The following is a 13816-nucleotide window of genomic DNA, read 5'->3' on the forward strand; positions in this document are numbered from 1 at the left end:
TAGGGCTAACAGACGGAGAGGCCATTGCAGCGAAACCGGGAGATGGCTGGAGAGTCCCCGACTGAGGTGTCTTGTTAAAAGTTAATTTGTGGAATTTCTTTCCGTCATAACGCATTTGAGCAAATCAGTTGTGTTGTGACATGGTAAGGGTAAGGCCATATTCCGTAATGGCAAGAACAGCTCAAATAAGCAAAGAAACAGTCCATCATTACTTTAAAGAACTTTGAACATTTCTTCAAGTGCCGTCACAAAAACCACCAAGCGCTATGATGAAACTGGCACTCATGAGGACCGCCACAGGAATAGAAGACCCAGAGTTACCGCTGCTGCAGAGGATACGTTCTTTAGAGTTACCACCCTCAGAAATTGCAGCCCAAATAAATGCTTCAGGATTCAAGTAACAGACACATCTCAACATCACCTGTTCAGAGGAGACTGCGTGAATCAGGCCTTTATGGTCAATTGCTGCAAAAAAAATACTAAAGGACACCAATAAGAAGAGACTTGCATGGGCCAAGAAACAAATGCAATGGACATTAGACCGGTGGAAATCGGTCCTTTAGTGCAAATTTGAGATGAGTCGGACCGCAGAGTTTAGAAAACACAGCCAACAAGTGCTCAGCATATGTGGGAACTCCTTCAAGACTGTTGGAAAAGCATTCCAGGTGAAGCTGGTTGAGAGAATGCAAAGAATGTGCAAAGCTGTCAAGGCAAAGGGTAAAAATATATTTTGATTTTAACACTTTTTTGGTTACTGCATGATTCCATGTGTGTTATTTCATAGTTGTGATGTCTTCACTATTATTCTACAAGGTAGAAAATAGTAAAAATAAAAACCCCTGAAAGAGGTGTGTATTGGTATTGTACAAGGCGCTTCACCAAATCCTACAACAGCTCAACCCTAGTTTAGTTTTCGTGCGGATTCGCGGTGGGTAATTACGCACTGTAGCCCGCTAGAAAGGGGGAGGGGCAGCAAAATGGCAGATTCCACCCCGAGCAACAGATGTGCCCCCTGAGACAACTGATCGGTCCACGGACCCCACACAAAAATAGCTAACAAAATAACTAACTATGCCCAACGTATTCCAAATTGAAACTCGTCGCCAAAAGACTAACAGGGCTATGGCTCCGGGGAGCAAATGGCACTTATCCTATCCAAATCTCCCATTGAGGTACACATCAGAATGTACTCACCTCTTCAGACAAATGTCCCAACAGCAAGTAGAGCAAGAGTTTCCAGCCTGGGCAGGGGACTGGAAACTAACCAATGTTCCTCTCTCCAACGCAGCACACAACCAATTATACAATGCAGTGGCAAGTTTACCAAACAAACATAAACAAAGGCAGCCAACACTGGGCCTAGCAAACAGCGCAACTCAAGACAGCAGTATCAAAACATGAACAGAGTTGATCAAAACACTCAAATTGTTTTCTCCTAAACAAAATACAATTACCAGTTAACTTAACGACACTAGTATTAGGCCTACTGGCATATTTTCCAGGCAACACACCTGTTTGATGACAAGCAAAATCACTGATACGTCTCTAAGGTACTATACAGAACACGTATAAGACTAAGCAGTGAATACCAACCAAAGCGCATTTCAATTAGCATTAACCCATCATAATGCATAAAAGAAAAACATATTTATTAAATAAAGTAACAATGGTGTGTGGGTAATCAGTAGTGTAAGCGAGTGGATGAGTGCATAGATGGTGATAATGAGGGGTATTGAGAGGTGCCAAAATAAACTAACAAAGCCCCAAAATGCCACAAAAAAAAAGCAGCATGTCTACATGGTCTCCTCGATGTATGTGTGGGGGTGTATTTATCCCCGGGACACACCTGAGCCCAGGTGTGTCCCATCTCGCTGACAACCCTCCCAGCTCCGCCCACCAACAATCCTATTAAGGATAACAAGAGCAGAGAGAAAGAATTCGGCAGACAGAGTGGGAGGGTCTTCACAAACCGTAGTTACATTTCTAAACAAGATGAAATCTCAAATAGCAGCTTCTCAATACCATGCTAGGATGCATTGGAACATAAGGCATGGAGAATAATAGGATTATAGTTTGGAAATGTGAGTTTTAAATACTAAAATGTTCAGTGTATGCGAGTATATTTAAATTATTAACCTTTAAAGTTGACAGTGTCAAAATCTTGCCAATCCATTCATTATTCTACTACTAACTATGACTGAGTGCGAGACATGTTTTCCATGATCTAAATATAGTGTAACCTACCAATCAATGTCTATTTAGTGCCATGGAGGGTACAATCTTACAGTCCAGAAATGAAAAGCTTTTACCATGCATGCCAAAAGCCTGGGCCTCTGATAGAGACTGTAGAAGAGTCATCAACACACTCTTTAGTTTCCCCCACCTCTCTAGGAGCATTTGTGCGCCCAGGCCCTATCGAAAGGATCCCACCTTTGTCACCAATGTAGCGGACCGATGTAGACAGACAAGTGCCTTAGCGGAATGCAATCTAAAGCTTGTGTCTTGTGTGGTCCAGAGATGAGAACTCTACCATCTATGGCAAAAGCCTGGGCTCCTGACGGGTACAATTGAATTCTCCCCAATGCATGTTACAATAGTAAAATAATCTGTCACCTGTTAAACTGATTCACAGTGAATTGAGTCTGAGATGTTCAAACAGGCACACATCTGTAGTTGGTGTTCTTCAACTCTAAAAATGCACTAGATTGTTTAAGACCAACCCCAAAAAGAAAAGACAACAGGCAAATGCATACGTGGTCCCAATGTCTAAATAGTGACAGCAGGGCTAGTTCAAACTGCAGCAGGAAGGTTCTCCTTACAGCCCATGCTTGGTAAATAGCACTTGGTTGATCTCTGGGAGATGGACACAGGAGAGCTGAATAGATCACGTGAGTGACCTGAATGAATAAAATAAATCACAGCAAAGTAATGAAGTTTGTGAGCTAGAAAATACATCCTGACAGTCATCCTAACTATTGACAGGGATAATGAGGCATTTCTTATTTGTCAGTATAAATTAAATTAGTGGGTCCTGCCTTTGAATGTATTAGATTTACACTACTTGTCCTACAGGTCAGTCCTCTTAAATTATTACTTGGAATAAACTGATAGCTAAAACGCTCAAATGACATGCTAGCTAGTAATAAACATACACTACATCACAAAGTATGTGGACATCTGCTCGCCAAACATCTGATTCCAAAATCACGGGCATTAATATGGACTTGGTCCCCCCCTTTGCTACTATAACAGCCTCCACTCTTCTGGGAAGGCTTTCCATTATGTTGGATGTTGGAACATTCCTGCAAGAACTTGCTTCCATTCAGCCACAAGAGCATTAGAGGTCAGGCACTGATGTTGGGCAATTAGGCCTGGCTCGCAGTCAGTGTTACAATTCATCCCAAAGGTGTTTCGATGGGGTTGAGGTCAGGGCTCTGTGCAGGCCAATCAAGTTCTTCCACGCTGATCTCAACAAACCATTTCTGAATGGACCTTGCTTTGGGCACGGGGACATTGTGCAGCAGGTAGCCTAGTGGTTAGAGCATTGGACTAGAACCGGAAGGTTGCTCGATCAAATCCCCGAGCTGACAAGGTAAAAATATGTTGTTCTACACCTGATCAAGGCAGTTAACCCACTGTTCCTAGGTCGGTGTTGAAAATAAGAATGTGTTCTTATTAATTGACTTGCCTAGTTAAAAAAAAAAAAAAAAATGTAAGTCACGCTAAAACATGAAAGAGCCTACCCCAAATTGTTGCCACAAAGGTGGAAGCACAGAATCGTCTAGAATGTCATTGTATGCTGTAGTGTTAAGATTTCCCTTCCCTGGAACTAAGAGGCCAAGCCCGAACCATGAAGAACAGCCCCAGGGCATTATTATTCTACCTCCACTGAACTTTACAGTTGGCACTACGCATTCGGTTAGGTAGCGTTCTCCTGGCATCCGCCAAACCCAGATTAGTCCGTAGGACTGCCAGACGGTGAAGAGTGATTCATCACGCTAGAGAACACGTTTCCACTGCTCCAGAGTCCAATGGGGACAAGCTTTACATCACTCCAGCTGACACTTGGCATTGTGCAAGGTGAGCTTAGGCTTGTGTGTGGCTGCTCGGCTATGGAAACCCATTTCGTGAGGCTCCCGACAAACAGTTATTGTGCGAACGTTGCTTCCAGAGGCAGTTTGGAACTTGGTAGTGAGTGTTGCAACCAAGGACAGACAATTGTTACACACTACGTAGGCACTCAGCAGCCCCATTCTGTGAGCTTGTGTAGCCTACCACTTTGTGGCTGAGCTGTTGTTGCTCCTAGACGTTACCACTTCACAATAACAGCACTTACAGTTGACCGGAGTAGCTCTAGCAGGGCAGAAATGTGACGAAATGACTTGTTGGAAAAGTGGCATTAAAGGTTTTTATAACTATACCAAGATAGACCACAGCCTGTTGTTTCCAATGGGAACATATGAGGCCTAGTGGGCAGAACAAGCAAGGAGGAGGGCAGAAGCAAGCACGAGCTAGCGAGATCCTATTGGCGCGTTCTAGCGTGCATCTGCATATTTCCGTTAGGGAACACCTACTCTGAAGTAGGCGTGTGCATTAACTCAATTCTCCTTTACACTCCTAAACAACACGATTTTGAAAAACTTTGCAAAGAGTGAAGTCTACAAAACGTAGTCCACTGTTCATAAGATTATAGTTTTAGGAACAGAAAACTGTATTGAGATCAAACGTTTCATAGATGAGAAAATGTGCAGAATGCCAACCGGATGCCTGACATTTATACATCTGGTGAAATATCTGTCCCATTGTTCTATCTGTGGTGGCATCCTACGAAGGTGCCACGTTGAAAGTCACTGAGCTCTTCAGTAAGGCCATTCTACTGCCACTCTATGGAGAATGCGTGACTGTGCTCGATTTTAAACACCTGTAAGCAATGGATGTGGCTGAAATAGCCAAATACACTAATTTGAAGGGGTGTCCACATACTGTTGGATATATAGTGTATTTACTCCGACTAGCTAGCAACAGATCTACTTGTTCTATCTAGCAAACATTAGCAACATTACTATGGTTGCTGTGCTCTTTGTGTTGATGCATCACGTTTCTATGGCTAAATAGCTAAATTACAAATACATTTAAAATACTTTACCTGATAGCAGTTTGTCGGAAGGAGGTCTCTCGATGTCACCAGTTTTCTACCATCTTAGATACGGATAACATGATCCCCAGCGATAGTACAGAAGTTTATATTGGTTTACAGTTTAGTATTTGGCGGCGTTTGCCTGTCCAGCTAGCGAACATACGTCATTATTTTGACAAACGGAATGTGTTCAGAATTGTTAAAACCAGCTCCTCCCTCAACAGAGATCGATCATCTCGAAAACGAATGCAACTAGCTTGCTAAGGCTTACCACATAGTTAGCTAACGATATTTTGTACATCATGCTATAACGTACAACTGACCTTATTTTAACGCCCCAAAAAACGTAATACTTCCAGGTCAACTGTAATATGAATACCATTGTAAAGCACAATATCTACCCTTTCCAGGAAAATCAATGACAAGCCCGTCATGCTGCCTGTCTCTGCATGATTGAAGAAGGCAATGAGCTCTGTTGGGTCTTTTTAAAAATGGCGGGTGGAGAAACGAAACCTACTGCGTGATAAGGAAAGCGGGAGATGGGGAAACATTATTTTCACCTGACCTGTCCAATTTATCACCTCAGATGTAAATAAAACACTTAACCGGTGTCTGTATATAGCCTTGCTACTCTTATTTTCAAATGTATTTTTCCTGTTTTATTTCTTTACATACCTACACACACACACACACACACACACCTTTTTCCCCCACTATTGGTTAGAGCCTGCAAGTAAGCTGTAAGGTCTACCTACACCTGTTGTATTCAGCGCACATGACAAATAAACTTTGATTTGATTTAAAACACTACAAGTTTATATAATGTGTCATTACATACCTATCTGAAGTTTGTCGAGTTAAGAGTCTGGTTTTTAGGGCGGCACTAAAGTTATCTTCAGAAGTAAACAGCGGCTGTCGCGGCTTTTGAGAGTCATGGTGGCTTGCAGCGATTATGCAAAAAATGAATGCATTCAGTTGTACAATTGACTAGGTATCCGCCTTACCCTGCCCCTTTCTTGTTTTTAAACTGCGAGAGAAGCGCTACACCTAGTGGAGAGGCTGTACTACACAGAATGAGTTGCATAATGCGTACGTACGTCATGACACGTCACAATTTAACAGCGTCAGAGGGGGCAGTTTTTTTTTACTTTTCTCCAATACTATCGGGCCATTACCATGTCAATAGAAACGTAGGTCACAACCCAGATTTTGATGCCAACACAGTCCTATTAGTTTTCATTGCAGTCTCGTTTGAATGCCGCGGTTGCGCAAATTTGTACTGAATGGGGTTAGTCAACATGGTGTCATTTTGTTTGGGTAAACTGTCCACATCCACTTTCTTCCATTAGGCCCATCCATGTAAACTAACAGCGTGATATCTTGCAACCACATCGTTTCTTTTGATAACCAAACTTAAATGCTAAGTCGCTAACTAGCGTGCACAAAGATCATTGATAACTGGATCTCAACGCTAAGTAGGCAAAAAAAAGGCCACATCCGTTCATTTGAAAAATGTAATGAGCAGACCAATATACACAGTTCAGTTATTGACACTTGTGTGGCAAGTAGCTACTATGATGGCATTATCATCGTGACTGAGAAATGGGCCATTCCGTCTGGCCTCAGCATGATTTTATCCTCTAGTCAGATGTGGTGGCCACTTTTTGCTTCCTAGGATAATCCATAGGCAACCTAACATGAGTGGCAAAAATGCAGTGACAAAGGATACACATAGAACAGCACAGTTCAGGGTGGTTTGCAGATTTAGTCAATTAACGTTAGCTAGATAAACTAGTAGAACCTCGAACCAATTTAGTCATTGTAAAGTAACGTTCCTTCGTATTGGCAATTAACAAATGGCATAGTTAACTAATACTAGCTAGGATAGTTTGCTTTCCGGAACGTTCTGTCTGGAGACTTGAGACCGTTGATAATGCCCCTTGGATTAGCTAGTTAGTTGTAGCTAACGTTACCTAACCCTTGTTAGTTGGTGAAAGACAGTTAACGTTAGCGAGCTAACGTTACTGTTAGTTAGCTAGCCAGGTAGGCCCCGCTAAGTAGAAATGACGATTATGCTCGGATTTCGATCAAATAACAAAGGGTACTTTCTTCACAACCATTCATGAAAAAGTGCATATTTAGCTACCTCTCCATGTCGGCGTCAATAATTATTTGTGGCTCTAGTTCCGTCTGCATGTCGACGTCAACAGCTGCCATTTTTTCTGAAAGGAACCCGTCTTTTTTCCCAACGAGTTCAGCCAAAGCCACGCATAGGGGCGTATTTCAGCCTACATACCTCCGCGTCATTGGTCAACAGCATGCGAACGGTGATTGGATAGATTGAGAGCCTCAGACAGGCGTATGTGGTGGAGTGATTCAGGTCAGAATTCTGCCAGGTGAAGCTACTGATACCTCTCAATTTAAGGGCTTTATTGGAATGGGAAACATATGTTTACATTGCCAAAGCAAGTGAAATATGTAATAAACAAAAGTTAAATAAACAAAAAATGAACAGTAAACATTACACCTCCAAAAGTTCCAAAATAATAAAGACATTTCAAATGTCATATTTACGTATATACACAGTGTTGTAACGATGAGCAAATAGCTAAATAGTACAAAAGGGAAAATAAACATAAATATAGGTTATATTTACAATGGTGTTTGTTCTTCACTGGTTGCCCTTTTCTTGTGGCAGCAGGTCACACATCTTGCTGCTATGATAGCACACTGTGGTATTTCACCCAGTTATGGGAGATTGTCCAAATTTGACTTGTTTTCTAATTCTTTGTGTGTCTGTGTAATCTGAGGGGAATATGTGTCTCTAATATGGTCATACATTTGGCAGAAGGTTAGGAAGTCCAGCTCAGTTTGCACCTCATTTTGTGGTCTGTTTGTGAAGAGACCCAGGACCAGCTTGCTTAGGGGGCTCTTCTCCAGGTTAATTTCTCTGTAGGTGATGGCTTTGTTTTGGAAGGTTTGGGTATTGTTCATTTTAGGTGGTTGTAGAATTTAACGTCTATTTTCTGGATTTGGATAATTAGTGGGTTTCGGCCTAATTCTGCTCTGCATGCATTATTTAGTGTTTTACGTTGGACACAGAGGATCTCTAAGAAGATAAGTTTCCATGGAAGTCCTGGGTTCACTGACGCCAAGAAAGGTGAGAAGACAGATGAAAACGTGAATCAACTAAATTAATGTTACTGTGTGAATTAAATTGTCATGTTTGGATTGTTCAAGAGTTCATGAAGAGCTATGAATTTTCATATATTTTGCTCTGCAAGTGCTATGGATTTATTGTTAAAAGAAAACTGTTATTTTGTTTGTTGGAGAGCAACAAGGCTGCACTCCTATCATTTAAATTGAGTTGATTAGATTAGAATCTGGCCATGTTTTCCTGTCTTTTGTTTTCACTAGTAAAGTGCAAAGAAATGCTAAGTCAGGTGGGCATGATTTTCTGCTTGAATTTGGTTAAAAGACAGTGAATTTGTTCATACTTTGAGAACTTGCTACCAAGCTGCTGTGTGTATCTGACACACACAGATTTTTCTTTTAGAGATTATTTTGAACTGTAGACATGTTACCACATTGTTTTAACCTAATGGTAATAGTCATATAGGCTACTCTGTGTTATTATTTAATGTATCATACATTTCATGTATACTAATTGTTTCTGTAAATTGTTTCATGACTAATGCATCCTATTAGTTGAATGGAGTAACTGCATTCCTTGTTTTACAGTTATTTGATGAACTAAACACTTATAATTTAGTAGGTCTATTGGTAGTTATTTACACTATACACATAGCATATTCGTGGGTACCACCTTGACATCGCTGATCTGCTTGCCTCAATAAATTAATGCTAGAACACTGGTCGCCAGGATTAGCTATTTGTATCTAGTCTCTTAATAATTGCGTAATAATGCAAGTTTGACACATGTCCATTATACTGTAGTCATACTGTCGTTGATGCAATGATTCACTATCTTGCTAGATCCTCTAGAGATGCTCATGGCCTGTTATATCCCCACCAGTAAATGTGAACCGTTAATGCTGTTTTTTAAATAATCTACAATGTTAATTTATGGTAATTTATGTTAATGAAATTCAAACTGCTACACTTGATCAACAAGTTTTGTTTTATTTCATAATATTTACAACTTTTGTCAATTTCTTCATTGTTTTGTACATTTCTTGATTGCATTGAGCATGTATTTTTTTGTCAGTCCTGTCAATATTGAGTGATCACACATGCATCAGCATGCATACAGTAGAAGGCTACTTTGCCGGCTTGCAAATATGTGCTAAAAGTGGAGCTGTTTCACAGTATTGTTGGTTATTTTAACCACCAAAATTTCTGTAATAAAAAAAAAAAAAAACTGAACCACAGAACCAACACTGCAATATAGCCCTACATTCAGAAAAAAAAAGTGCTATCTAGAACCTAAAAAGATTCTTCTGCTGTCCCCATAAAACCCTGTTTGGTTCCACGTAGAACCCCTTCTGTGTCTAGGTAGAACCCTTTTGGGTTCCATTCCAGAGGGTTCAATTTGGAACCCAACAGGGTTCTTACTGGAACCAAAAATACTTCAACCTGGAACCTAGCTAGCATCAGACTAGCATCCTCAAACGGATAAAAATGAGACACGAGGGCACCCCACACTCATTTTAGATCCCAAGGGGTCTTCATTTTCATATGCTCTCACTCACATCACTATCTCCTTTGCCATCTTCCATTTATTGCATTTCAACATTGATACATAAGGACATCACACGTCTTTTCTTGGAACTCTATGTACGCACACACTACTGTAGCATCTTGTTTACATTTCTCTCATTCTAGCTGTCCAGCTGAGGCCTTGGGGTGGATCATGTTTCAATGAGATGGCCACAGGAGTATGTAAGTAGAGTCATTTTCAGTGTGCCGGCAAATTTGTTGAACAGGAGAAAAGGATGTGTTTGTGGAGGGAGAGCAGTGGGCGTGGTGGGTTGAACAGCTGCAGTGAAGTTAATTGAAGGTTAAATAAAAATACATTAATACAAATCACATCTTGACAAAAACAAAGCTTGATTTAGAAATTAGACATTGCCATAGTTCAACAGCTGAAAAGCCTTCATGAACATGCTCCCAGAGATAGCAAGACATCCAGTATTTACTGAATGAAGTAGCCTACCCATCCCCATTTACAATTTCATTCATCAATAAAATAAATTATACTAAAGCACATTCAATGACGTTATTGTAGACTATAGGCTACTCCTGTATCTACCTGGTAATCATTGAATTAAGTATCGTACCCATCCACACTTAAAATTGTATATATCAATTAGATAAATAATACTAGCACATAGTTACATTATTGAAGAATAGGCTACTCCTGTATCCACACAATAATAGGATACCGTTATGATTTCATTGGTCTTGTCAGGCATGATTTTAAGTCTTCAATCGAAGTTCTATGCTGTACCTCGTTTCTCACCTTCAGGGAAAAGTAATTATGCATCCCCCTTCATTTCAGCTCGTGTGTGTGACAGTGTAAAAAATAAACCCATGCCTTCAGCACACAATGTAAAATATGTATACAGTGCATTTGGAAAGTATTTAGGCCCCTTGACCTTTTCCACATTTTGTTGCGTTACAGCCTTATTCTAAAACGGGATTAAAAAATAAAAAAAATCCTCAATCTACACACAAAGCGAAAACAGATTTTTAGCAAAAGAAAATAAACAGAAATACCTTATTCACCTAAGTAATTCAGACCCTTTGCCATGAGACTAGAAATTGACCTCAGGTGCATCTGTTTCCATTGATCATCCTTGAGATGTTTCTACCACTTGATTGTAGTCCACCCATGGTAAATTCAATTGATTGGATATGATTTGGAAAGGCACACACACAGCTGTCTATATAAGGTCCCACAGTTGACAGTGCATTTCAGAGCAAAAACCAAGCCACGAGGTTGAAGGAATTGTCCGTAGAGATCAGAGACAGGATTGTGTCGAGGCACAGATCTGGGGAAGGGTAACAAAACATTTCTACAACATTGAAGGTTCCCAAGAACACAGCGGCCTCCATCATTCTTAAATGGAAGAAGTTTGAAACCACCAAGATTCTTCCTAGCGCTGGCCGCCCAGCCAAACTGAGCAATCGGGGGAGAAGGGCCTTGGTCAGAGAGGTGACCAAGAACCGATGGTCACTCTGACATAGCGCCAGAGTTCCTATGTGGAGATGGGAGAACCTTCCAGAAGGACAACCATCTCTGCAGCCAAACCTGGCACAATCCCAAAGGTGAAGCATGGTGGTGGCAGCATCATGCTGTGGAGATGTTTTTCCAGTGGCAGGGACTGGGAGACTAGTCAGGATCGAGGGAAAGCTGAATGGAGCAAAGTACAGAGAAATCCTTGATGAAATCCTGCTCCAGAGCGCTCAGGACCTCAGACTGGGGTGAAGGTTCACCTTCCAACAGGACAACAAACCGAAACACACAGCCAAGACAATGCAGAATTAGCTTCGGGACAAGTCTCTGAATGTCCCTGCCACTGTATTCAGTGCCAAAGGTGCTTCAACAAAGAACTGAGTAAAGGGTCTGAATACTTATCTAAAATGCAATATTTGTTTTTGTTTTAAATTTGCAAACATTTCTAAAAACCTGTTTTTGCTTTGTCATTATTGGGTGTTGTGTGTAGAATGATGAGGGGGAAAAAATACAATTAAATTCATTTTAGAATAAGGCTGTAACGTAACATAAGGTTACGGGGTCTGAATACACTATGTGTGTATTTATTTATGAACTTAATTCTAATTAAGGGAACTTGTCCTCCACACCTACAAGCCTTTCATTCTAATAGTAATATACCATATTCTTAAAATTCAGATGCAGACTTTGGCAGGGGGGGAAAAAAAACTCAGATTGGAGAGCACCAGTCACCCATTCAATGGTGTTCCCTTTTCAAGTTGTGGGCCCAAAGACATATAAATGCCATAAGAGGAAAGAAAGAATAACAAAAGCTAAAGAGAAATAGGCTGCTGAAATGTACAAGGCGGCAGTATGTTTTCCTCAAGGAAAAAAGCTGAGAAGGCCATGGACACCCTACCAACCAAAAGAGTCTCACACCCTTTCACAGGTGGACATGCAAAAAACTGTTTTCCTAACAGAGTGTGGCATGAGATACCTTGTTTGCAGGGAGCGTAGGGCAGGAGGAGGGAGGAATGTGCGTGATTCGTTCCACCAATCGAGTACCCTTAGAGTAAATCAAGTTCCTTGGTGTCCATATCACCAACAAACTAACATGGTCAAAGCACACCAAGACCGTTGCGAAAAACCTATTACCCCTCAGGAGACTGAAAAGATTTGGCATGGGTCCTCAGATACTCAAAAGGTTCTACAGGTGCACCATCGAGAGCTGGTTGCATCACTGCCTGATATGGCAACAGCTCGGCCTCCGACCGCAAGGCACTACAGAGGGTAGTACGTACGGCCCAGTACATCACTGGGCCAAGAGGCTTCTAAACAACTTCTACCCCCAAGCCGTAAGACTCCTGAATATCTAATCAAATGGCTACCCAGACTATTTGCATTGTCCCCCCCCCCCCCCCCCCCCCCCCCCCTTTACACCACTGCTACTCTGTTATTATCTATGCATAGTCACTAATAACTCTACCTACATGTACATTACCTCGATTAACCAGTGCTACTGCACATTGGCTCTGTACCAGTACTCCCTGTATATAGAGTGTGGCAAAAACGTATTTAGTCAGCCACCAATTGTGCAAGTTCTCCTACTTAAAAAGATGAGACCTGTAATTTTCATCGTAGGTACACTTCAACTATGACAGACAAAATGAGGAGAAAAAAATCCAGACAATCACATTGTAGGATTTTTAATGAATTTATTTTCAAATTATGGTGGAAAATAAGTATTTGGTCAATAACAAAAGTTTCTTAATACTTTGTTATATACCTTTTGTTGGCAATGACAGAGGTCAAACGTTTTCTGTAAGTCTTCACAAGGTTGTCACACACACTGTTGCTGGTATTTCGGCCCACATTCCTCCATGCAGATCTCCTCTAGAGCAGTGATGTTTTGGGGCTGTTGCTGGGCAACACAGACTTTCAACTCCCTCCGAAGATATGCTATGGGGTTGAGATCTGGAGACTGGCTAGGCCACTCCAGGACCTTGAAATGCTTCTTACGAAGCCACTCCTTCGTTGTGTGTTTGGGATCATTACCATGCTGAAAGACACAGCCACGTTTCATCTTCAATGCCCTTGCTGATGGAAGGAGGTTTCACTCAAAATCTCACGATACATGGCCCCATTCATTCTTTCCTTTACACGGATCAGTCGTCCTGGTCCCTTTGCAGAAAAACAGCCCCAAAGCATGATGTTTCCACCCCCATGCTTCACAGTAGGTATGGTGTTCTTTGGATGCAACTCAGCATTCGTTGGTTGTCCTCCAAACACGACGAGTTGAGTTTTTACCAAAAAGTTATATTTTGGTTTCATCTAACCATATGACATTCTCCCAATCTTCTTCTGGATCATCCAAATGCTCTATAGCAAACTTCAGATGGGCCTGGACATGTACTGGCACTGCAGGATTTGAGTCCCTGGCGGCGTAGTGTGTTACTGATGGTAGGCTTTGTTACTTTGGTCCCAGCTCTCTGCAGGTCATT

The 13816-nt window shown here is 41.3% G+C and overlaps 1 protein-coding gene across 9 annotated transcripts in view; it reads right to left on the reverse strand.

The window, feature by feature from the left end:
- The window catches only part of LOC110499157 (dnaJ homolog subfamily C member 7), a 113798-nt gene that overhangs the window by 42235 nt on the left and 57747 nt on the right, over positions 1–13816 (reverse strand). For 3 of the 9 annotated variants that reach the window (XM_021576107.2, XM_036955922.1, XM_036955923.1), the window contains exon 1: positions 7284–7400. The exons of 5 other annotated variants lie outside the window; for them this stretch is intronic. In XM_021576107.2, the coding sequence (XP_021431782.1) occupies positions 7284–7354 (71 nt within the window). In that variant the 5' untranslated portion in view covers positions 7355–7400. Of the gene's footprint in view, positions 1–7283; positions 7411–13816 lie in introns of those variants that run through there. One more of the 9 variants, XM_021576108.2, reaches the window with a different exon arrangement.

This window comes from Oncorhynchus mykiss, chromosome 20 (assembly GCF_013265735.2).
Source record: "Oncorhynchus mykiss isolate Arlee chromosome 20, USDA_OmykA_1.1, whole genome shotgun sequence".
Classification (NCBI taxonomy): Eukaryota; Metazoa; Chordata; class Actinopteri; order Salmoniformes; family Salmonidae; genus Oncorhynchus; species Oncorhynchus mykiss.